This window comes from Vulpes lagopus, chromosome X (assembly GCF_018345385.1).
Source record: "Vulpes lagopus strain Blue_001 chromosome X, ASM1834538v1, whole genome shotgun sequence".
NCBI classification, from domain to species: Eukaryota; Metazoa; Chordata; class Mammalia; order Carnivora; family Canidae; genus Vulpes; species Vulpes lagopus.
The window spans coordinates 15083350-15107959 of NC_054848.1; the positions used below are offsets into that span (position 1 = coordinate 15083350).

General features: G+C 41.3%; 1 protein-coding gene across 4 annotated transcripts in view; it reads right to left on the reverse strand.

Moving 5' to 3' along the window:
- Positions 1 to 24610, reverse strand: part of ADGRG2 (adhesion G protein-coupled receptor G2) — a 128367-nt gene that overhangs the window by 68214 nt on the left and 35543 nt on the right. For all 4 annotated transcript variants that reach the window (XM_041742311.1, XM_041742310.1, XM_041742309.1 and 1 more), the window contains exons 2-3: positions 13625 to 13672; positions 1332 to 1450 (exon numbers count right to left, since the gene is read on the reverse strand). In XM_041742311.1, the coding sequence (XP_041598245.1) occupies positions 1332 to 1449 (118 nt within the window). In that variant the 5' untranslated portion in view covers position 1450; positions 13625 to 13672. The remainder of the gene's footprint in view (positions 1 to 1331; positions 1451 to 13624; positions 13673 to 24610) is intronic.

The following is a 24610-nucleotide window of genomic DNA, read 5'->3' on the forward strand; positions in this document are numbered from 1 at the left end:
CTTCTAAAAACGAACACCAAAAATAGACCCTCACATATGTGGTCAATTGATTTCTCACAAAGGTGCCAAGACCATCCATCCAAAGGGGAAAGACAGTCCTTTCAACAAATAACACTATGAAAAGCAGATGTCAACACACAAAAGAATGATGCTGGGTCCTTACCTCACACCATATACAAAAATGAACTAAAAACAGATCAAAGCACCTAAACACAAGAGCTAAAACTCTAAAACTCTGAAGAAAATGTAGGAGAAATCTTCATGACATCAGATTTGGCAGTGATTTCTTGGATAAGACAGCAAAAGCACAGGCAAAAAAGTAAAAACAGATAAATTGGATTTCATCAAAAATAAAAACTTTGGTGCATCAAAGCACACTATTAAGAGAATGAAAAGACAATACAGAATTGGAGACAATATTTGCAAATCATATTATCTGGTAAAGAATTTAATATCCAGAATATATAAAGAACTCTTAAACTCAACAACAACAAAAACACCCAAACAACCCAATTCAAAACTGGGCCAAAGGTTTGAGTAAACATTTATCTAAAAAAAAGACAGACATTGTGTCCAATAAGCCCATGAAAAATGTTCCACATCACTAATAATTAAAGAAATGCAAATCAAAACCACAATGAGGTACCCTTTCAGGTCCATTATCAAAATAACAGAAAATCATAGTGCTGGGGAGGAGAGAGAAACTGGAATCCTTGTGTTCTGCTGGTAGGTATATGTACCCAAAAGAACTGAAACCCGGGTATATGTACCCAAAAGAACTGAAAGCATGAACTCAAACTTGTACACCAATATCCATAGCAGCATTATTTACAATAGCCAAATGTCTATCAACACCGAATAGATAAACAAAATGTGGTATATACACACAATGGATTATTATTAAGCCTTAAAAGGAGTGTAATGCTAATACATACTATATAACATGGATGAACCTTGAAAGCAATCTAAATGAAAGAAGCCAGGCACAAAATGACAAATACTTTATGATTCTACTTATCTGAGGTACCTGGAAGGGCAAATTCATAGAACTAGAAAGAATGGAGAGTACCAGGGACTGGGAAGGGGCAGGAATGGGGAGCTACTGTTTAAGATGTATAGAGTTTCTATTTGAGATGATTCAAAAGTTCTAAACATGGATAGTGGTGATGGGTGCACAAAATTGGGAATATATTTAATGCCAGGGGTTCAATGGTTAAAATGGTAAACTTTATGTTATGTTTATTTTATTGTAAAAAAATCCTAAATGAATACACATACACAGAGATAAAATAGGGGAAAAAATGAAAAAAAAAAAAACCCAGGCACCTTACCTTCCAAGGATGTAACCAGAACAACATGAAGACAAATGATAATTAGAAATATCTTGAACATCAGTAAAACTTCTTCAAGTCTGCCAACATGGCCCCACTGCCTGCCAGAGAAAAACATCCTGGAATAAAGTAAGGGGAAAACATATCATCATAGCATGCCATAATCACAACACAGCAATGCCCAAGAGATCAGTTACTTAACCAAGGCAACCTGCAATCCTGCTTCCTTTAAATTACTCTGGTTCCAGAGAACTGGCAATCCCAGATGGGGCACTGGCTACTAAAAGCAAAACCTATGTTTATTATGGAAGGACCACCCAGTGGGATATCATATTACATTAAAAGTTATTTTGAAAAAACAACAACCAGAAACAGACTCATAAATACAAACAACAAACTAGTGGTTGCCAGAGGGGACAGGCAAAATAGGTGAAGAGGATTAAGAAGGACAAACTTCCAATTATAAAATAAACAAGTCACAGGGATGAGAAGTGCAGTATAAAAAATACAGTCAGTAAAGGACAAACATTATATGGTCTCATTCATTTGGGGAATATAAAAATTAGTGAAAGGGAATAAAGGGAAGGAGAGAAAATGAGTGGGAAATATCAGTGAGGGCGATAAAACATGAGAGACTCCTAACTCTGGGAAACAAACAAGGGGTAGTGGAAGGGGAGGTGGGCGGGGGGTGGGAGTGACTGGGTGACGGGCACTAAGGGGGGCACTTGGCGAGATGAGCACTGCGTGTTATGCTATATGTTGGCAAATTGAACACCAATTAAAAAAAAAAATGCTTGCGGGCCTCCTCACTCATTCGGCCGGCAGGGGCCTACTTTGCACCTAGCTCGTGCAGGGTAAAACAGGGCAGGGTTACAGAGAGGAAGGCATGGAAAGACGGGGGTAAAAAAACAATTTCTCAGCCTCAGGGAAAAGCTGGCAACCTTTTTTTTTCTTTAAGATTTTATTTATTAATTTGACAGGGAGAGAGAGAGAGAGAGAGAGAGAGAGAGAAGAGCACATGAGCAGGAAGGGGAAAGGGAGAGGGAGAAGCAGACTCCCCACTGAGCAGAGCCCTATGCAGAGCAATGCAATACAGATGCAGAGCGATGCAGATCTCAATGCAAAACTCAATCCCAGGACCTCAGGACCATGACCTGACCCAAAGGCAGATGCTTGACTGACTGAGCCACCCAGGTACCCAAAGCTGTAATCTTTAAGGATCCTGTAACTTCATAGCCATCATCAGGACCAGGGAGATAATTCTTTCCTTGGAAATGGCAAGATAAGGCCTTAGATAGGAGGCAAGTCCTTCTCCTTTCAAAGAGGACTCACATTTTTTAAAATCAATAAACTATATTATCCATTAATAATACACTGTGTTAATAAGTTGTAAAATGCCTCTGGTTTGACTCTCCACTTCAGCACTTTTATCCTCTGTTCATAATGGCATATTATTGACCCTCCCAAATGAGTCACTCGAACCAAAATGCAAAGATGTAGCAATGTCTCTCTAGAGGAAAATGTAAGTGTCTGCTACAGCTACACACAATATTGATGAATCTCAGAGATATAAAGTTAGATTAAAAAGCCTGACATGAAAGAATGCATATTGTACAGAATTCCATTCATATGAGATACAAAAGCAGGCAAAACTAATCGATGGAGCAAAGAGCAGGTAGGGTGGTTATCCTTGAAGGGGATGCGGGTAATAATAATTAGAAGTGGGCATGAAGGGGTTTCTGAGGTACAGGTAAATCTGTGTGCTGATTACATGGGTGTGTTCAGTTCCTGAAACTCATTGACATGTACACTTAGGCGTGTGTCACAAAAAGTTTCATTTAAAAGTTTAAAAATAAAAAAATTATAAAAATAAAATAAAAGTTTAAAAATTAATCTTTTTTTTTTATTTCTCAACTCAGTTCCCCCTCCAAAAGCACTGCTATTATTATTTTTTTAATCTATAGTTTGTGAATCAAACCTCTACCAAAAAATTCTCTCCTATACAAATGCCTTGGCTCAATTCTACTTAGAATTTGTAAAACTGACTTAGAAGATTTACTATGCAAGTACCTAATTTTCGTTCTGGAAAGAATATCAGGGCAGTTTTATTTTTGGAAAGGAACTCAGAATTCACCTAGCCTCATACACTTATTCTACATACGAAGGAAGAAGCCTAATATGCTCTGGGAGATGGGTCAAGGCCATGTGGCTATTTGGCAGGACTCCTACTCTTTCTACCAGGCCACAGTACTGGCCTCCTGAGAAGGTATCTCCTTGGAAGTAAACTTCTGAGTCCATCAGGTGAAATGAATCGACAAATTCAAAATTCTGTTATATAATTTCAAAATTTCTGCAAACTCATTCTTGAGCTTTGCCAACTCCTAGGGCAGGACCTCCTAAGTAGTATATAAGATAGGGTCAAAGTTAAATTAGTCATGGTACACAGTGACTGGTTACTATGTTCTGTAACTTGGGCCTCTGATCAAAATAAATCACGCCTTTTCACTGAAGAGAGCTTGTACTCAACTCTCAGATGAGAGCAGGAAAGGCCAGAATGAGGGGTGATTCCAGCAACCATCTTGAAAAGAGAGTATGGATCAAGGACTTAATACAGACCAGACACCACTGAAAAAACTGCTTTCAATGGTCAAGCCTGAAATATCTTTCCTCAAGACTGAATATACATTTCCTAATAGAAGTTCTATGGTATCTAAAATAATGCAGCTCCTACTGCCTTCTTATAAGCTAGAGAACACCCTGCTAAGCCATAAAGTCCTAGGATCATTGATCAAAGAGGGAAATCTATGGATTTTGAGAGCCTTATTCATTATACATGAAAGTCATTTCTATCTTTTTGAGCTAGAACTTTTCTTCAGCTTGTGGTTTAAGTTGGGTTAGATCAATACTACCTGGATCACCAAGAAAGATGATTTAAACAGCCACTGATGCTTAGCAGATTTTCACGGTGCTAAAGATGGCTGGTAAGATCACATCAATTGCAAAGAAAACTATCTGCTGGCATTTAAATGGTAAAATCTAGACCTTGCCACTAGACAATCACTCATAAAAGATTAGGGATCCCTGGGTGGCGCAGTGGTTTGGCGCCTGCCTTTGGCCCGGGGCGCGATCCTGGAGACCCGGGATCGAATCCCACATCAGGCTCCCGGTGCATGGAGCCTGCTTCTTCCTCCGCCTGTGTCTCTGCCTCTCTCTCTCTCTCTGTGATTATCATAAATTAGAAAAAAAAAAAAGATTATCCAAGCTTCACCTTGGTCCCAAGCCCCCTTTAATGGTTGTGGACACTGATGTGAATGGCAGCCCCTGGGGTTGTACGGTACACAAGCAACATGACTGGTATGCCATGGCCCTGCTTGTAACCCTCCAAGAAATTCTTCTAGATCTCTTCAATTTCTTTAAAAATGCTATCACTCATCATATTTTCAAAGACATATTTTAAAGTATGTCATCAGTGTAACCCTGAATGGCAATAAATGATAAATTTATCTATCTAATTGAAGAAGAAGATTTAAAAGTGTGGGGGGGGTAATAGCTTGATACCACCTTAGGGTAGGTCTGGGTAAGAGGAATCCTCTATTACCTCTGGTTGACTGGTATACCATGGTATATTTGATTATACCATGGTGGCTATGATATATGCAATGATCAATATTTTTGACCTAAGTAACAAGAGGTGTGGTAATTATTCCCTAAGTCTCCTAGAAGACTTTGTGCCTTTGAGATATTTACACTGAATTATAAGTATTGGTTAACCAGACTTGTACAAGGGGAAATTTAAAAGGGAGGTACTGAAGAGGATCTCAGTGCAATTAAAGCCATTGACCTGGATCATTTAACTGTCAACGAAGTCAGAGATCTCAAGGTTGCTTTTTTTATTCCCTAGAGTTCCTGGTTATATGCTTAACTACTCTAAAAAAGGCACCAAGAAACTGTTAGTAAAAGCATAATTAGGGGATCTCTGGATGGCTCAGCGGTTTAGCACCTGCCTTCAGCTCAGGGTGTGATCCTGGAGTTCCGGGATCGAGTCCCACATCGGGCTTCCTGTTTGGAGCCTGCTTCTCCCTCTGCCTGTGTCTCTGCCTCTCTCTCTCCCTCTCTCTCCCTCTCTGTCTCTCATAAATAAATAAATAAAATCTTTAAAAAGAAAAAATAGCGTAATTAAATTTTATTTGAACTCTTCTAAAAGACCCTGATACAGCAAATACCTCAGAAAAAAATTTCTTCCGTGTTCCAAGAATATGTTGGGTTCAGTTATTTAGACCAAACATTCTGCTGAAGACAATAAAAAATTACAAATGAAATATTAAGATCATTTTCTTAAATATATCAAAGAGCTGACAAGATAGAAAAGAATCCCCAGGCCAAAGGTGAAGTGAAAACAGGAACTCAGAGAGATAATAGAAACAAACCACTTATGCCAGAGGTTATGGGCAAACCTGAGTTCCAGATATGAAATACAAAAGTTCAGAGACATGGAGAAAAAAAATGCAAGGTCTAACATACATTTAAAATTCAAAAAAGAGGTGGGGTTCCTGGGTGGTTCAGTTGGTTAAACATCTGCCTTTAGCTTGGGTCATGATCCCAGGGGCTGGGATGGAGCTCTGCATCAGGCTCCCTGCTCAGTGGGGATTCTCCCTCTCCCATTCCCCCTGCTTGTGCTCTCTCTCTCTCTCCATCAAATAATAAAATATTTTTATTAAAAAATTCAAAAAGGAAAAAAAATTCAAAAAGGAGGGTACAGTCAATGTTTGAAATTATAATGATTGAACGACCCCAAACTGGTGAAAAACATCCATCCACAGATTCAAGAAGTCTAAAGAATCTTTACAAGAAATAAAAGGAAATCTACACCTAGACACAAAATAGCGAAACTAAAGAAAACCAAAGACGAAGAGAAAACCTTATAAGTGGCCAGAGAAAACAAGGCAGTTAGCCTTCAAAGGAGCATGTAATCTTTTCAGAAGAAATAATGGAAGTCAGAAGCCAGACAGAAACTAGGATATTGTTCACTACCTGCAAATACTCCCTGAAACAAATCCTGAAAGATGCGCTCAGATCTGAGATGCAACAAGGAATGAAGAACACAGAAAATGGTTAGCAAGTGAGCAGGCCCATTCTGAACACTTGTGATAAACAGATCAAGAGTTTAAAAGGAGGTCGGGGTGCCTGGCTGGCTCAGTCAGTGGAGCATGTAACTCTAGATCTTGAGGTTGTGAGTTCAAGCCCCACATTGTGCACAAAGCTTACTTTTAAAAGATGTTTTGAAAAAAAATGTTTTGAAATAAAATAAATAAATAAAAGAAGGTCCAATTTGCCCTTATTCTTCCACTAAGGCTCCATCTCAAAATATAAGAGGTTTGTGCACATGTATGTGGACACCCCAGCCTGTACATCCAAACTCCTCTCTCTCCCTGTAAGCAGCTATCCCTTGGTCATCCCTTAAGTCTAAAGGTATGGACATCTGCAACATGACTTGCCCAGGAGAAGAGGCCTGCTTGGGTCCTGGAAATAGGCACACAATGATTGGATAGGGAATTCCAGGGTCCCAGGTTCCCACAGCAAGATCTAGGAACATGGGTTGGGGGCAGAGTGAGGCAGGTTCCAGGTGGGCATCATTTCTTTATGTCACACACTTCTCACCCTTGGAGTGAGGGGTATGATTAGGGAAGGACCAGGGAGGGCACTTCTAAAGCATGAGACACAGGCCAGAGGCCCCAGGTGCCCAAAGCCAAGGGTGGCACTATATACTGGTAAATCCAAATGAATGGTTTTTTAAAAAATTATCTTATTTTATTTAAATTCATTTAACATAGTGTCTTACAGGTTTCAGATATAGAGTTCAGTTATTCATCAGTTGCATGTAACACCCAGTGCTCATTACATCATATGCCTTAATGTCCATCACTCACGTACCCCATCCCCCCACCCACTGCCCCTCCAGCAACCCCAGTTTGTTTTCTATAGTTAATAGTCTCTTAAGGTTTGTCTCCCTCTCTGATTTTGTCTTATTTTATTTTTCCCTCTGTTCCTCTATGATCCTTTGTTTTGTTTCTTAAATTTCACATATGAGCTAAACCATATAATGATCTTTGTCTGATTGATTTGTTTAGCTTAGCATAACAAATGAAGGTTAATTATATAAAACATTAATAATAATGTCTTGCAGGGATAAGTGAAACATAATAGCATAAAAATGACTATATTATTTTCATATACATTACATAATATAGGAGATATATATCTCAATTAGGAGATAAAAAATGAAATTAATGAATTAAAATCTTGGGACATCTGGATGGCTCAGTGGTTGAGTGTCTGCCTTTGGTTCAGGTTGTGATCCCAGGGTCATGGGATCAAGGCCCACATCAGGCTCCTTGTGGGGAGTCTGCTTCTTCCTCTGCCTATGTCTCTCTCTACTCTCTCTGTGTGTCTTGCATGAATAAATAAATAAAATCTTTTAAAATAAAACAAAGAAGAGAAATTAAAATCTTCTAAGATCCTTATATTAGAGGAGGCTAAAGGTATGGATTATCTTCAGACAGTGAAAAAGTTGGGTAGATGCTGCGATTTTTATAGCAGCTACTAAAAAATAGAGATGGGGTACATAACTTCCTAACAAGTGGATGGTGTGGGGGGGCTTTAGAATATTCAGTCAATTTGAAAGAAGGCTCCAAAAGGGAGCAAAAGAAACAAAGAATGATTAGGAAAAATGGAAGATGGTAAATGTAAACACACATACATAGACACACACACACGAATCAATGATTCATTAAATATAAATGGACTAAATGATTCAATGAAAAGGCAACAATCATCAGACTGGAAAAAAAAACAAAATCCAAATATGCTATTTATAAGGACATGACTATAACATAATGATGCAACATGTTTGAAAATAAAAGAATGGGAAAGATATGTAATGCCAATACTAATCAAAAGAAAATACATTTATACTAATATCAGACAAATTATATTTTAAAGCAAAAAGCTGTACCTGTAAATAAAATGGTTCATTCATAAAAGGTTTGATTCAATAAATAGAAAGATGACAAATTTACATCTCTATCATTATTTGGTATAATTCAAATAAGTCATTAAGGATATAGAATATTGAATGACAAATTTAACCAATCTGACTTAAAGACCATGTATGAACCCTCTACTACACTTGGGAGTATTTATGAAAACCAAGTCATATATGAAGTCTCAGGGGTGGCCTGGATGGCTGAGTCGTTAAGTGTCTGCCTTCAGCTCATGTCATGGTCCCAGAGTCCTGGGAACAAGCCCCTCATCGAGCCCCTCATCAGGCTCCTTGCTCAGCAGGGGGTCTGCTTCTCCCTCTCCCTCTGCTGTTCCCTCTGCTTGTGTTCTCTGGCTCTCTCTCTCTCTCTCTCTCTCTCTCTCTCTCTCTCTGTCAAATAAATAAATAAAATCTTAAAAAAAAAAAGAAGTCTCAAAAATGTTTTACAGAATTGGAGAAGGGAAAAGGAGCATGTTCTCTGACCATAAGACAATTAAACCATAATAAAAAGATAAATTGTTGGAACGCCTGGGTGGCTCAGTGGTTGAGCCTCTGTCTTCAGGTCAGGGTCTGATCCCAGGGTCCAGGATTGAGTCCCACATCGGGCTCCCTGCAAGGAGCCTGCTTCTCCCTCTGCCTATGTCTCTGCCTCTCTCTCTGTGTGTCTCTCATGAATGCATAAATAAAAATCTTTTTTTTTTTAAAAAAAAAGATAGGGCAGCCCTGGTGGCTCAGAGGTTTAGTGCCACCTTCAGCTTGGGGTGTGATCCTGGAGACCCAGGATCGAGTCCCACGTCGGGCTCCCTGCATGGAACCTGCTTCTCCCTCTGCCTGTGTCTCTGCCTCTCTCTCTGTCATGAATAAATAAATAAAAATCTTAAAAATAAATAAATAAATAAATAAATAAATAAATAAATAAATAATTGTTATTTAACAAATAACTTACAGGTCAAAGAAGAAGTCATAACATACATTAGAAAATGTTTGACTTGATCAAAAATAAAAAGACTATTTCAAAGCATGTGGGATAGAACTAAAGATCTTTAGAGTGAAATTTACATTTTAAATGTAAATTTAAATGTAAATTTTAATAGAGGAGTGCCTGCTGGCTCAGTCATACAGCATGTAACTCCTGATCTTGGAGTTGTGGGTTCAAGCTCCACACTGGGTGTAGAGATTAGTTAAAAATAAAATGTTTTAGGGGCTTCTGGGTGGCTCAGTCAGTTAAAGGTCTACCTTAGGCTCAGGTCATGATCTTGGGGGCCCTGGGATCAAACCCTGTATCCTGTATCACCTTTGTGCTCAGTGGGGAGTCTGCTTGAGATTCTCTCCCTATGTCTCTCCCCCCACCACCCCATTCCTTGCTCACACCCTCTTTCTCAAGATAAATAAAATTTTTAAAAAATAAAATCTTTTTAAAATAAATGTACATATTAGAAAAAAAGAAAGCAGGACATCTGAGTGGCTCAGCAGTTGAGCATCTGCCTTTGGCTCAGGGCGTGATCCTGGGGTCCTGGGATCAAGTCCCACATCGGGCTCCCTGCAAGGAGCCTGCTTCTCCCTCTGCCTGTGTCTCTGCCTCTCTCTCTCTCTCTCTCTTTCACTCTTTCCCTCTCTGTGTCTCTGATGAGTAAATAAATAAAATCTTAAAAAAAAAAATAAACATACAAGATAAAAGGAGTTTAGGGATAACATTATTCAATAATTTTGAAACTCTAGATAGAAATGGGCAAATCCCTATGCATATAACCATCAAGAAGAAATAGTAAATATGAATATATGTATAATCATACATATGTGTATGATTTTTTTGTGTATTTTTTTTTTTTTCAGAGGACTATTTATTAAAAAGGATGCAAGGTCAAGATACAGGAACAAGTGGGGAAAAAAGACCAGAGATACAGATGCCAAAATGTTAACAGTAATTATATCTCAGAGACTGGATTACGGGTAATGTTTATGTCCTTTTTTGGGTTTTTAGTATTCAACAGTGTGTATATAGAAGGGAAAAATGACACAGAAAAAAAATCAGTCCGACTTCTCTCCCTGGTGTCTTCAATGCCCCACCAACAATGAAGCACAGCTGGCCATGTAGACACACTGGCCCTGCGAAGGCGCCCTCGCCCTCCGGCCTGTCACGGGTTCCTCCCTGCCCACCTTCTGCATGAGTCAAATGCACGTAAGGCTCTGTAGGAAGCACAGGGCTTTGAGGCTGGTGGGAAGCTGGGCTCACCTCTCCCATTTCCAGATTCTATGGGTCAGATTGGCCCAAGAGCCTGTGAAGACTCTGATTATGAAAGTGCTAACTGGTGAAAGGAGAGAGGAAGACCTCCCCAGGTTAAGGCCACAGAGTCTCAAAAATTGTCCCAAAGACAAAGAAAAGTCCAGTCCCAGATGTTTTCACCCATGATTCTATCAAATATTTAAAAAACAAGAATTCCAATCTCACAAAAACTCTAAGAATAGAGAGAGAGAGTACAGCCTAACTCATTTTTACCAACCTAAGATAACCATGGTGCCAAAACCTGACAAGGAAAGTCCTCGCACTTTTTACTCATTTTATAAATCAAATGAGACTATTTACAGAAGTCTTTGGAATGCTCACAGAAATGTCTAGCAGCAATTTCAAATCTTGTAAACTGGGGTAATCTGAATAAATACAGGACAAAAGGAACCATTCCGAACTTCAGCAACAAAATTTTTTGAAGATAAAGTCACCAAAAACTAAAGCCAACAATGCTGTAGTAAGAGAGAAGACAACTCATGTGCCCAAAAAAGCCCATGTCCTAATAATGACAACAGAAACTGGGTTAACTGGTATGTGATGCATCTGAACTCCAAGATGGCAGCCTTGCATATCATTGGTCATAGCACAAAGTCAGGTCAATGGGGAACCATCCAGCATGAGATGGTAATATGAAGCTTTCATGTCTCTAGAAGCAAATGGAAGGAAGGACATGATTTGTTTGGTTTCTGCAGTGCAAAGTGATTTCCTTAATAAGCATTAAGTGCTTTCTAACTCAGGGGGGAAAAGCTTTATTCAATAAAATAAGTGAATCAATATCAGATGTGCAAGATTAGAAATAAACTGTGCACTTAAAGTAAACAAATACTCACAAAACTCTGTGAAAGGTCTGATATTTTCCACCTCCCTCGCTCACATCCAAACTCCTCCACTGTCCTACCTACAATCGACCAGCCTCTTTACCCAATGCATGAATTGCCCAAGGCAAAGCGAAAGCCTGCTTGTCTTTCCCCTCATTCTTCAGGCTCTTTTCCCACGCATGATAAATATGATGAACAAGAGCTTGCCTGGAAGAGCCATCTGCCTGCCTTCGAACCCAGGCTCCGCCACTTAGAGTGTAACCTTCATCTGTTCCTTAAGCTCTCTGGACCTAAATTCTTCATCTAAAAATTGAAGATGATGATAGAGTCTACCTCATAGGGTTCTATAGAAATGAAATGAAGTAATATAATGAAGGTCTTTGTATAGTCAAGAAGTGTGAGCTATTATTATAAGCATAATTATGAGACAAGTTTATAGTACACTCTGGTCCTAAATGTAAATAGATCAGGGAGTTATTTCCTATGATCAATCATCTAGTTCATAAAAATGTGTTGAGGTTCTATTACATGCAAGGTACTATGCTTGGGACTTAGGATACTACAATAAACAGGACAGATATCTTTCCTGCCCTCAAGAACTTACAGCCTTATGACCAATGAGCTTAGATTAATTGGTCATTGGTGTAGCCAAATAAATAGTGAGTTTATTTTAACTTTCTCTTCATGGTCCATGAGACTCAACTTAGCCTAAAAACAAAAACAAGGCACCAGAACATAATATCCTTGTATATATAGACTCTAGGTCTCCACCTCACCCCAAGCCCAGCAGCATGCAACTCCACCCATATCAGGCACTCAAAAAAGATTTTTTAATTGATTTGGTCTGGAATCTGTGACTGCATAATAATTCCATCAATATGTAGAAGAGAAAAATAGGACACTCTCCTTAAAAGCATCCTCAAGATGGTGACCTGCACTGGGAGATGGGGAGGAAGTACATGGTTTGTATCATCAGAAGATCATAGTTGATTAGAAGTGAGATACTGAGAAAAGCGAACCAGCCACCAATATTTTGTGCCTTTCCTTGCTTTTGTCATCACATCATGCCAACTCCTGCTTCAAGTCGCAGCTTGGCCATTTACTAGCTGGGTGATCGTGCTCAGATACTTTAACCTTATCTATAATAATAAGGTATCAGCATTTAACATAATAACCATGTTGTTATTTATCATTTAAATTACAATAGGATCATTATAATTTATATTAATTGCGATAAATACTTGCATTGGTTACAAGATTTCTATCGTTTACATCAGTGAAGTCCCAGAAATAACCAATATTTACGAGTCTCAAAGGAAACAGAAAGTGTAAGTCAATAGTGGTTTGAAATTTTCTGTATAGGGGCACCTGGGTGGGTCAGTCGGTTAAGTGTCTGCCTTTGGCTCAGGTCATGATCCCAGATCCTGGGATCAAGCTCCACATGGAGCTCCCTGCCCAGCAGGAAGCTGGCTTCTCCCTCTCCTGCTCCCCCTGTTTTCTCTCTCTCTCTCTCTTTCTCTCTCTCTCTCAATCTGTCAAATAAATAAATAAATAAATAAATAAATAAATAAATAAATAAATTCTTTTAAAAATAAGAAAATAAATAAAAATTTTTAAAAAATAAAAATTTCTGTGTAGAAGAGAGGAGCAGAAATCTGGTTGGGAGGAGCCTTTGGAAACTGCACGGGCACAGCACTTTAAGTAAAACAGAGAATGTTCAATAGCCCACTTCAAAGCATGAGGAGAGCTGTTGGAGACAGCGAAGCCAGTCCAGGGAGAAGGAAGGAAAGGGGAAGAGTGAAACCAAATCCCAAAGAGGTTCTCTGGAAATGATCATTTTCCCTCCCCAGATTTTACCGAACCAACTGACTTCAAAACATGTACCCATTTCTGAAAGTTCTTAAAAAACAAATGGATTAGCAAAGAGAAATGCGTCCGCAACAGAATCCCCAAGGAAAAGAAAATGTCTGAAGAAAAAGGCTCCAAGTAGGAGTGAGGACTTAAAGACAAAACAAAACAAAAAGGAATACAGTGGTTAAGAGGATGGGGATTTGAAATGGAGGGAGGTCATTTGAGAGAAATAAAGAAAACAACCAAACATGTTCATTATGTCTACAACATTATCACGTAAAAAAAAAGCCTCACTCACCTGACAGCAGGAAATTCAAAAGAAAAGCTGGAGAGACTCTGCACAAATCTGAAAATGAGAAAAAGAAAATTAGATCAATGGAAAGTGGGCCTTCTCGGCACCATAATGCTTCAAGCTACTGTCAGCCCCTCGGCTGTGGCCCGCAGACCCCTGCTTGTATACCAGGGCTTGAACTTGGAAGCAGAGATAACAAACAAAATGGAGGAAGTAAACCCTGCTCCTCAGGAACTCGTTTTGAACTGGAAGACCAGCCGGAAGCCCATGTTGGGGTTGACCGTGTTAATGTTATAATAGCGTCTATTACTGCTCCATCTCGGGCTTCGTTAACAGCAGGACAGGGGCACTGGACAATGCAGTGACTGGATCTGGGGGGGTGCGGTGGGTAGTCTCTTCTAAAAATCATTCTTTGTTAGATGCTTCAACATGTTTTTGTGATTTAACTTCCCTAGAACCTAAACTCGTTGGTACCAACAATTGGGCCATTTATGTCTCTTGTGCCTCTAAAGCCAAAGGTAGAATTCTTTCTCCACAGAGGGGCCAAAAAGAGACCTCTATTGATTTTTAAGTTTGGCTCAGAGTTGAAAGGGGGTGGTGGGGGTAACTGGCAACGATAAGAATGAGGGACAAGGCAGATGCATACCAGCAAAAGGGAAGAGTATGCCCACCCAAGGCAGACCACATTATTGACATCTTGACTTGTATCTTTCAGAATATTCCATTATGCTTTACTTCGAAACCAAAACACTAGTATAGCTATCAATTCGAAGAGGACAGTCATGTCACACTATGGTATCCCCTTGTGAAATACAAGAATAATGATTTTCAAATCAAGACGTGTGAGAGGAAACAATCTGTAGGTGATCTTAGAACCAACTGACCTACTTCTGGCTTCAGTCAACAGACAGAAGTTCAATGCTCAGGGAGGAATCCAAGATATAAATTAAGTGAAGAAATAAGGAGTCATGTGAGTTTCTATTGATCATGATACATTCTTTAAAAAAAAAAAAGTAGTTGTTGGGGCACTCAGCTGGCTCAGTTAGTGGAACATGTGACTCTTGATCTTGGGGTTACGAGTTCAAGCCCCACAATGGTTGTAGAGATTACTTAATAAAATATATTTTTTTAAAAAGTAGTTCTTGGGCGCCTGGGTGGCTCAGTTGGTCTGAGCGTCTGCCTTCAGCTCAAGTCATGATCTCGGGGTCCTAGGACGGAGCCTCACATTGGGCTCCCCGCTTATTAGCAAGGAGTCTGCTTCTCACTCTCCCTCTCTCTCAAATAAATAAAAATATTTTTTAAACGTAGTTTTTAATAAAGCCTGATATGTCAGAAAACTTCATTAAGCAATGTTTAAAGAAGACAAAAATGAAGGCCAAGCATGTCATCCTGTCCTAAGATGAACAAATTACAAACACATGGCACAATGCTCAAGTGGAATGAATGTAGGATTAACAATTGAAAAACATTCAAATAATCAAACAAAGAAACAAATTGATTGTGACTTGAGTATGGAAATAATTTCACTTCACATTTGTGTAAACGGAAGATTTTCTACCTAGGGATTTTTGATGAAATTTCACACCTCTAGCACATTACCTCTTCAAAACCTTTTTGACAGCAACAATGAAGCACACTTCATGGTTCCTGGTCACCAAATTTATTAATAAACAACAACATGAGGCTCTCTTTGCTCCTTTGGAGTACTTTCAGGTAGAAAAAGAAGTCCAGCAACAACAAAATTTGTTTTGCCCAATGAATGAAAAAATGTAAAAGGCTAGTAATATTCAAATCTGGAGAGCACGTGGGGAAATGAACAGTCACATACACTATTGGTGGAAATGTCAACTTTGAGAGAATGGTTTAGCTAGGTTTTGAAAATGTTACATGTGCATACCTTTTGATCCAGAAATTCTCATTCCAGAGGTTGTCTGCACAGAAATACTGACACCCAAAAATCTGTCATTGCAGCTTTGTGTAAAGGGGGGGAAAAAGCCTAAGTCTCCATCAGTGGATGAATAGATACATAAATGATGGTCCATCCATATTATGGAATATTATGCAATGCTTGAGAAAATGAAGTTGATCTACATGTATTGACATATAGAGATTGTGAATACATGTAAGCCAAAAGAAAAAAATCAAGTTTCTTAATAATACATATACTAGGCTCTGTTAAGAAACAAGCAAAACTATATATATGCATGCTTATTTGTGTAGTGACAAGTAAGAATGCGCATGAAAAAGCCTGGAAGGAACCCCACCAAGCCTCCACAGAAGCAGTGTGATGGAGGAAAAGGATGAAGCCCAACAGAACACAAGACATGTATTTGTGTATCACTTATGCAATTAAATACATTTCTTCTAGCAAAGAAAAGCAGAAGAGAGGAAGGGCCAAGCCATCCAGGTTCTCCAGAAAGAGCTCCCAAATGGAGCTCAGAGGGAGACTAAGTAGGAGGTAATACCATCACTCACTCAGCGGGAGGCCATCTCCCCTGGCCCTGCCCTAATCTAATTAGAAAGGCCCCAATGAAAGCACAAAGACTTCTGGTTGCAGAGCCAAGAAACCAGCCTCCCAGCCGAGGAGCAGGAACTCACTTGAGCAAGTTGTGGAAAAGAATGTCAAAAGTAATGATGTGCAATGCTTGATGGACAGAGAAGCCTAAATGTAATGAAAGAACTGCACATCCTTCAGCCCCGGGGCCCTTCCTTGCCACTGTCGCCGCACACCCACCATCCTTTATCTCCCACAGAAACTAAACAGCAATCAGGACCCAATCACCACCAGCCTCCAGGAACAAAACATAGTGACTGCCAATGTTCGGGCTTCTTACATCATTGAAAGGAAAGGGCAAGTCACAAAAGGAACCGTATCGACTTATGTAAGACATGGCACAGAACAGAAACTTCTCAGAGAAGAACAGCAAATTCACCAACTGCTAGGATTAACTGAAACCTCCCAGTTGCAGACTGCCCCAAGCCATGACATCAGGGAGGCTGGAAATTCATCCAACTTCCTCTATTTATCAAGCTGGCTGAGAGCCAGGGTAATACCAGAGTGAGCAGGGGGGAAAAAGGGCAAGCAGAGTGTACAAGTGGTTTGGGTGGGAAGGAAATGATCTCTGTATGTAGTTAGAGCCCTGTTTCAGTATCGAATAAGCTCTGAGAGAGGCAAGCCACATCGAAGAATCAGGACTCCTGTGCTCGTAGACTGTCAGAGGCCCTGGGTGCTGGCCACGGGGCCCAAGCATCCTGGGGATAGTCAACAAAACAGGCCAAGTACACAGGTAACAGCCAGCCAGCCCAGACGGTTGTACCACTGCCCTCGGGGGTGATACAATGCTGGTCCAAGGATTGATTAAAACAACAACAACAACCCGCTGGTCACATACAGCATCCTGAAAGACTCAGCACTTCATTTGAAACCTAATGACTAATTAGTGGCCCAAACTGAGGGGCAGAGTGGCTGACAGTTCCTGGTGTTGACACCATCATGGAAGAAAAGACCAGAGAACAAAGAGGCTGTGATACTTTGGGAACAAGGGCAGAAATCAGCAAAGAGAAGCTTCTCCACACTAGTAGGAAAAGCAAATTACACAGATAGAGATGATGGTGATGGTTAGGCTTGAGGGCTTATACAGGAGAAGGTCATGGATATGCAGGTTCTTGACTGTAGAGTAGTACGTATTACCATCGAGGGATGAACAGGGTGATTCTAGAACCTTCTGGCAGCCCCACTGCTGGTCAGACCTAACCTAATAAGATCTTTACCTACAAGGACTGGTGTGTTCAGTTCTGGATGCCACCATTCAAGAAGAGTTCAATTGTGACAAGGCTTTGGAAAGCTCTCAAGATGTTTCCTCCAGCAAACATTTACTGAATGCCTACTACATGCCAAAAACAGGGTGACTATGGTTGTGCAGGTTGCACCGTGTACAAGGGTGCCTGGCCAAGAGAGCCATCAGAGCCTGAATCCAGAATGTCAAGTTTTCCAGAAGCGCCAGCTGTGGGCTGTCACGGGCACAGCAGGAGCTCTGAGGAAGGATACTAAACCAGTAAGGGGAAATGGACCCAGGAGTGTTTCCTCCAGGAGGTAAGAGGCACGCTGCATCCCAAAGAATGTGCAACACCCTTTACATGAAGAAATGGGAAAGAGCATTCCAAAGAAACAGCCTAAACCAAAGCACAGAGCCAACAACTGGCATGGAGTGGGCAGGACTTGCAATCAGTAGGATGTTGCTGAAGCATGAAGGGTGAAGCAGAGGATGGCCAGGAGGGCCCTGGAGAGATGGAGCAGAAGGACAACGGAACATATTAAGAATATAATCTGAACTGACTGGGAAAAACTCACACAGCACGTCCACGTGGAGGTTGTGGTGGACTCCAGGCAACAGCTGCTAAGTACACAGGCAGTCACAGAAAGAAAATGGCGGCTGGGTGTTCTCCAGCTCTACCATGGGCAGAGAGGATGTCGAAAAGGTGGCTTATACCATAGGCCAAGACATGTTAAACAGGAGGAAGAGTGCCCTGGTGTTGATTATTGTTCTACTGTAGAAGTGACTAGGGGAGTGCTTTTGGAATCACTTTCTGAAACATCTAAAAAGATGACCTCATAGTCCCTGTGGTGATCATGCTGAGATGGAATGAACCAGGCCAGGAAAAGTAGCTGGTTAGCACCATGCTATTTTTCTCTGTAGCACTCGAAGCTTTCCTTTCTCTCCTCCCCTCTCCCCATTGATCTCTTTGGTGCACTTCCCTTCTCATTTATTGCATCTCAGACGTACTGTGGGGTCTCTTAAGAGGGTTTGTTGTTGTTGTGGTTTGTTTATACAAATTGAAGGGTTGTGGCAACCCTGCATTAAGCAGGTCTATCAGCACCATTTTTCCAACAGCATTTGCTCATTTTATGTCTCTAGGTCACCTTTTGGTGATTCTCACACTATTTCAAATGTGTTCGTTATTATTGTATTTGTTATAACGACCGGGGATCAGGGATTACAAGTTGCTGAAAGCTCACACGATGGTTAGCATTTTTTAGCCATAAAGTATTTGTGAATTAAAGTGTGTACGTTGTTTTTTAAGGCCTAATACTATTGCATACTTAATAGACGACACTGTAGTATAAACATGACTTTTATATGCACTGGGAAGCCAAAAACTTCACTTGACTTGCATTGTTGTGGGGGTCTGGCACCAAACCCACAGAATCTCTGCAGTATACCAGTACTCTCCTTCATCCTATGGCATTCCCTCTTTCCCTCCCCTCCCCTCCCTTAGCTGGACACTTGCCAAACTATGCCAGGGCCTAGAATGTGGATGGTTACCTCTGTCCAGAGCTGGAGAAGCAGCATTGAAGACCACATGGTAAGAGACCCACCTTGGAATGACTCCCTGATAATCACACCCAACCCTCTGAGGGAGGCACCCACAGCCCTCCACTGGACAGGGTGGAATGAAAGGTGTTTCAAAACAGGGCATGATTTGCTTTAGTGTACAAATAACAACCACCTTAAAAGTCAATGCATAGGCAAGGATACACCGACTAATTCTTTCTCAGAGCATTAGTTTATGGTTTCACAAAACACTTTTAATGCAAGTCTTGCAGTAAGCTGTATTCAGGGCAGCCCGGGTGGCTCAGCAGTTTAGCGCCACCTTCAGCCCAGGGCCTGATCCTGGAGACCCGGGATCGAGTCCCACGTCAGGCTTCCTGCATGAAGCCTGCTTCTCCCTCTGCCTGTGTCTCTGCCTCTCTCTCTCTCTCTCTCATGAATAAATAAATAAAAATATATTTTTTAAAAGCTATATTCATACAAAGTTAACCAGAGGTAAGCCCTCTTCCATTTCTTTGCAAACATATCACTGGGAAAAGTGAATTTACGTAACTATCACAACCTCAAATCAATCCCAACTATCATACCTGATATTTTCTCTTAACTTCTCTTCCTACTGGGTAGTAACAAATGCTGGGCATCTTTCTCTACCTAAACTATGTTTTGATATCATATTTTCAATAATGAAATAAAATTCAATGAAAGCATACACACATGAGGATAAAAACCAAACAATTGGGTTCTACCCGGGAATGGGTTCCACCAAGCAACTAAGAAACCACCACTTCAATCTCTCCTTTGCTTGTTAAAGTGTAGGACACTTGGGACGCCTGGGTGGCTCACGCAGGCTCAGCTGTTGAGTATCTGCCTTTGGCTCAGGGCAGGATCCTGGAGTCCCCGAATCAAGTCCCACATCGTGCTCCCCGCATGGAGCCTGCTTCTCCCTCTGCCTGTGTCTCTACCTCTCTCTCTCTCTCTCTCTCTCTCTCTCTGTGTGTGTGTGTGTCTCTCATAAATAAGTAAATAAAATCTTTTTTAAATAAAGTATAGGACACTTGACACTATATTGGGGCTAAGCATAAAGTCTGGCACATTAAAGTCTTTGTTTCCAAATATCTTTGCCACATGAGATGGACTTAATTGTTCCTTACTCCAATTTTGGGGACTGAAAAACAAAGAAAACTTTGCCCATAAAGGTTTCATTGTTCCCACTGGAAATGAGTAACGAGTTACATTATTATCCAGCTATATTTGACAGATAAAGTGTGGAATACGGGAACCTGGTGATTTATTAATATCATTTTTTAATTCAGCGTGAGAACCTCACACTCAACCTCTATGCTGTTGTGTCTCTGCCAACTGTGGCCACAAAAGAAATGTGGTAGTAGATTGCAGTTAGCCATATATTCTTGCTATCTCAGTATGCTTGTTCATCTGCAAGGTGACTTTACAGGTCCTCCTATCAAAAGGTGGGGTCTGTCTCTCCACCCCTGAACCTGGGCTGGCCTTGCCACTTGCTATGCCCAATGTGACATCAGCAAATGTCATACAAGCATAAACTTGAAAAGTGCTTGGGCACATAAGTTTGTACTGTCTTTGCTGCTCTTGAAACCTTGAACCACCACGTAAGCACATATACAAGCCCGAGCTAGCTTGCCAGATGGAGAAAGCACATGCCCAGTCATTGCCACTGTGTCAACCCCCAGGGACAGTTGTCGAGTTGACTGGCAGCTGATTGCAGGTGCATGGATGAGCCCAACTGAGGCCAGCAGGACCATCTAGCTGAGCACAGGCCACCTGCAGACTCCAGAAATGACAATTAATGAAATGGCTGTGGCTTTACGAAGCCACTAAATTTGGGGGCGATTTGTTACACAGGGAAAACTAATTTATATACCTATTCTTTCTTCCCCTTCTTCCTCTTCACTCTTTCTCTCCCTTCTCTACCCTTCATTCCTTTCATTATTTTCCCTCACTGCTTCTTGCTTTCTTCTTTTCCTAATACAAATACTACAAAGTATCCATTTAGGACCCATTGGTACAAGTCTCTGACCTGGGCCAGCTCTAATTCACAGCTTGCCTCCTTTTTTCTCCTAATCCACTCCTTTTGAAGCCCGCCAAGCCAACTCTACAGACTTTGCAAGGTCTATGGCCCCACTCATAAAGTGATTCAGCAAGATATAGGGGCCAGCAGGCCATAATCTCCCTGAAGGAGTCATCTATCTGTCAGTGTGACCTGTTGAGTGGGCTACTAAGGTGTTCTAGCTCTCCCCTCTGCTGCCAGAGGGGAAGTGTCATAAGAAAATGTATCTTTCAGGACACCTGGGTGGCTCAGATGGTTGGTGGTTGACCTTTGGCCCAGGTCAGGATCTCTGGGTCCTGGGATCGACCCCTACATTGGGCTCCATGATAAGCATGGAGTCTCCTTGTCCCTCTCCCTCCCCTACTGCCCCTCCCCACGCTCTACTTGGTGGCCTCCGTGCTAGAAAAGAAACATCTAGGTCCTCCAGAGGCCAGGCTCCCACATCACTGGACTCTCCAGGACAATTCATCCCCGGGGCAATATCCACAGCTTCCTGACTGAAGACAGATTTATGTGCAAAACGTCTTCAGATCCAACTATCTGAAAATAAGGTTTCCTCTATGTAGGATACACATTTCTTCCAGTTCATTTCTATGTCAGAGTGTGTGGTCTATGGTCCCCGATCAATTTCTCTCCTCAACTCCAATCCCCACTTGGTACCAGGTGCTTCTCTGGGTACTTTATATATGTTATTTTGAGTTGCCCTCAGAACTGCTGGGAAGTAGGTATTAATGTCATTTCAGAGGTGAAGAATCTGAAGTTTAGGCAGGTCAAAAATCTTGCATGAGGGGCATTTGGTTGGTCCAGTTGGCTGAGCATCCAACTCTTCGTTTCAGCTCAGGTTATGGTCTAAGGGTTGTGGGGATTGAGCGCGGCATTGGGCTCTGCACTCATCAGGGAGTCTGCCGGAGATTTTTCTCTCCCTCTCCCTCTCCTGCTTGTGCTATCTCTGTCTCTGTCTCTGTCTCTCTCATATTCTCTCTCTCAAATAAATAAATAAATATCTTTAAGAAAAAGAAAGAAAGAAAGAAGAAAGAAAGAAAGAAAGAAAGAAAGAAAGAAAGAAAGAAAGAAAGAAAGAAAATGGACCTTTCAAGCCAGACACCCAAGGGTTAAAGGGCACAGCCCAAGACCCCTTCTGTCAAGTGGCTGCTCAGGCTAAGTAAGCAGAAAATATATTTATAACTACAGGAAACAACGCATCGTGAGTGGTAAAATGCTGAGATTTCCATTTGTTTACTACAGGAATAAAAGACAATCAATAGGATCATCTTGCTAATGACATCAAACCACTCAGAAGCCAGAAGGTCATTTCTTAAAATGCTTTTCTTTTTTCTTTCCTCTTCCATATTTATAGTGTGCACTTTATTCCCTTTCTAACTTATTTTTCCCCTAAATGATGTTTTTTCAGACTTTTAAAAGCTTACTTTTCCCTGCTGGCCTGGAACCTACCATTTGTTTGTGGTTACAACATTAATGTTTAGAAAGGTCAAATTAGATGTCAGGGTTGGATAAATGTTCGTGTGTGTGTGTGTGTGTGTGTGTGTGTGTGTGTGTGTTTGAGAGAGACAGAGACAGAGAGACACAGAGAGAGAGGTGTTTTTTTGTTTTTTGTTTTTTGAGAGAGGTGTTTTAAATGGGACTGTCTCCCTTAGGATTCCCTGGAGAAGTGGAGAAGTTCTCTTCTCTACGTGCATGTGTGAATGTCTTTCGAAATTGAGCACCAAAATGTCAGGTGGACAGAAATTTTAATGGTTTCTATCAATGAGTGTAAATTGGAAGTACACATTTCTAAGATTTTTCTCAATATCTTAATGCTCTCGTTGGCAGAGCAGAAGACTACTGCCTCAAACATCTTCTGATATTCCCCTTCCTGTGTTCTAAAACTATCTTTAGCCTCCCCATTTAGAGAATTACTTTTCCTCCTTCCCATCTTCTAATAGTAATAACCTCTTCCATTTGTACAAGGGTTTATGATAGACAAGCTGCTTTTGCATACATTATCCCAACTGACCCACAGATGTTTATAGAAGAGTTGCCAAGCAAATTCCTAGCCCCATGCTAGGTGGTGGGGATACACTGGAAAGCAAAGTTAAGTCCTGCCTTTAGAAAGCATCTTGTCTGGTGGGGAAACAAAGATGTGATACAAAAATTAACACCAAGAAATGCAAAATTGCAATTGTGTTAAGTGCCGCCAAGAAAAGCCTTTGGCCCTCTGAGTGAAGACGGTGGAAATCTGACCGAGGGGGTCAAGGAGGCTTCCCTGCGAAAGTTATGTTAAACCAGAAGGATAAGTGGGAGAAGTTAATCCAGAAAAGAGGCAGGGAAAGACCATACAAAGTACAAGCAGTGTGTGCAAAGGCACTGCAGCAGGAAAGAGAGAGAATATGACCCATGCGAGGAATTAAAACCATGTCAGAGAGGCCAAGACACAGAGGGCCGGAGGAGGACTCAGAGATGAGGCTGAAGGAGCAGGCAAGACTCTGCTCATACCGGCTCTTGGCCAAGGTGAGGATTCGTGTCTTGTTCTTGGGGCCATGGAAAGGCACTTAAGGATTTTAAACCGAGGGTGATATGTTCTCATTTTGACAAGATTGTTCTGGCTGTTGAGTGGAAACTGGATTAGAGGGGGACAGAGTGCAAGTGGGGGTTCCAGTTTAGGATTTCTACTCTCAATCTCAAACACTGTTTTGAAGGTCTGAGCAATTTGACAAAACAGAAATCCAAAGATGCAATCAAGGAAACAGAAACTATAGGTTTATGTCACACACACACACACACACACACACAAATGGAATTAAGAGATAGGAAAAGGAGGAAGATTCAAAATAATTATACAAATCAGTGTTCCCAGAGTTCAGCAAACTTTTTCTGTGAAGGACCAGATAGCAAATATTTCTAGCTTTGAAGGCTAAAGGATCTCTGCCACAAGTATTACAAAATGTAAACAAATGGGCATGGCTCTACGCCAATGCAACTTTATTTTCAAAATCAGGGGGCCGGTGGGATCTGGCCCATGGGCAGTAGTTGGTCCGGCTCTATACCAATGAGGAAGGGATGGTCGTATTTGAGAAGAGAGCCACTGGCTTGGTGGAGGATGGTGGTGGTGGTGGTGAGACATAGACATATTTGAGAAGTACTTAGAAGGGAGCATTGATGGGGCCTCGTGTCTGGATTGGCTATTCAGGGTGAGCCAGTGGAAGGCACAGCCTAGATTTCAGTTGAGGCAAGAGAGGCTCAGAGCTTGTAAACGGCCAAGGGTGGACTAGAACCCAGCTCCTCTGGCTTCTGCACACCTGGCCCAGCGTGCCTTCTAGCCGCAGCCACAGTCACAGCCTCTCTGGTAGTCCCAGCCACAGGTCCTCTACTGGCCCCAGCAGAGCACCAGCGCTCCCCTGCTGCTAGCTCACAAGTGTGCAGGATGCTTCCTCCAAGGGCTTTTGGCTTTTGTGGCCACATACAATTTCTCCAGGGTCAACATCAATTCCCAGACCTCTCCCTCACATCAGTCCCTGAGAGCCAACTTGGAAAAGAGTCAGGTATCAACGCCAACAAAAATGCACAGCTGATGGTCAAGGC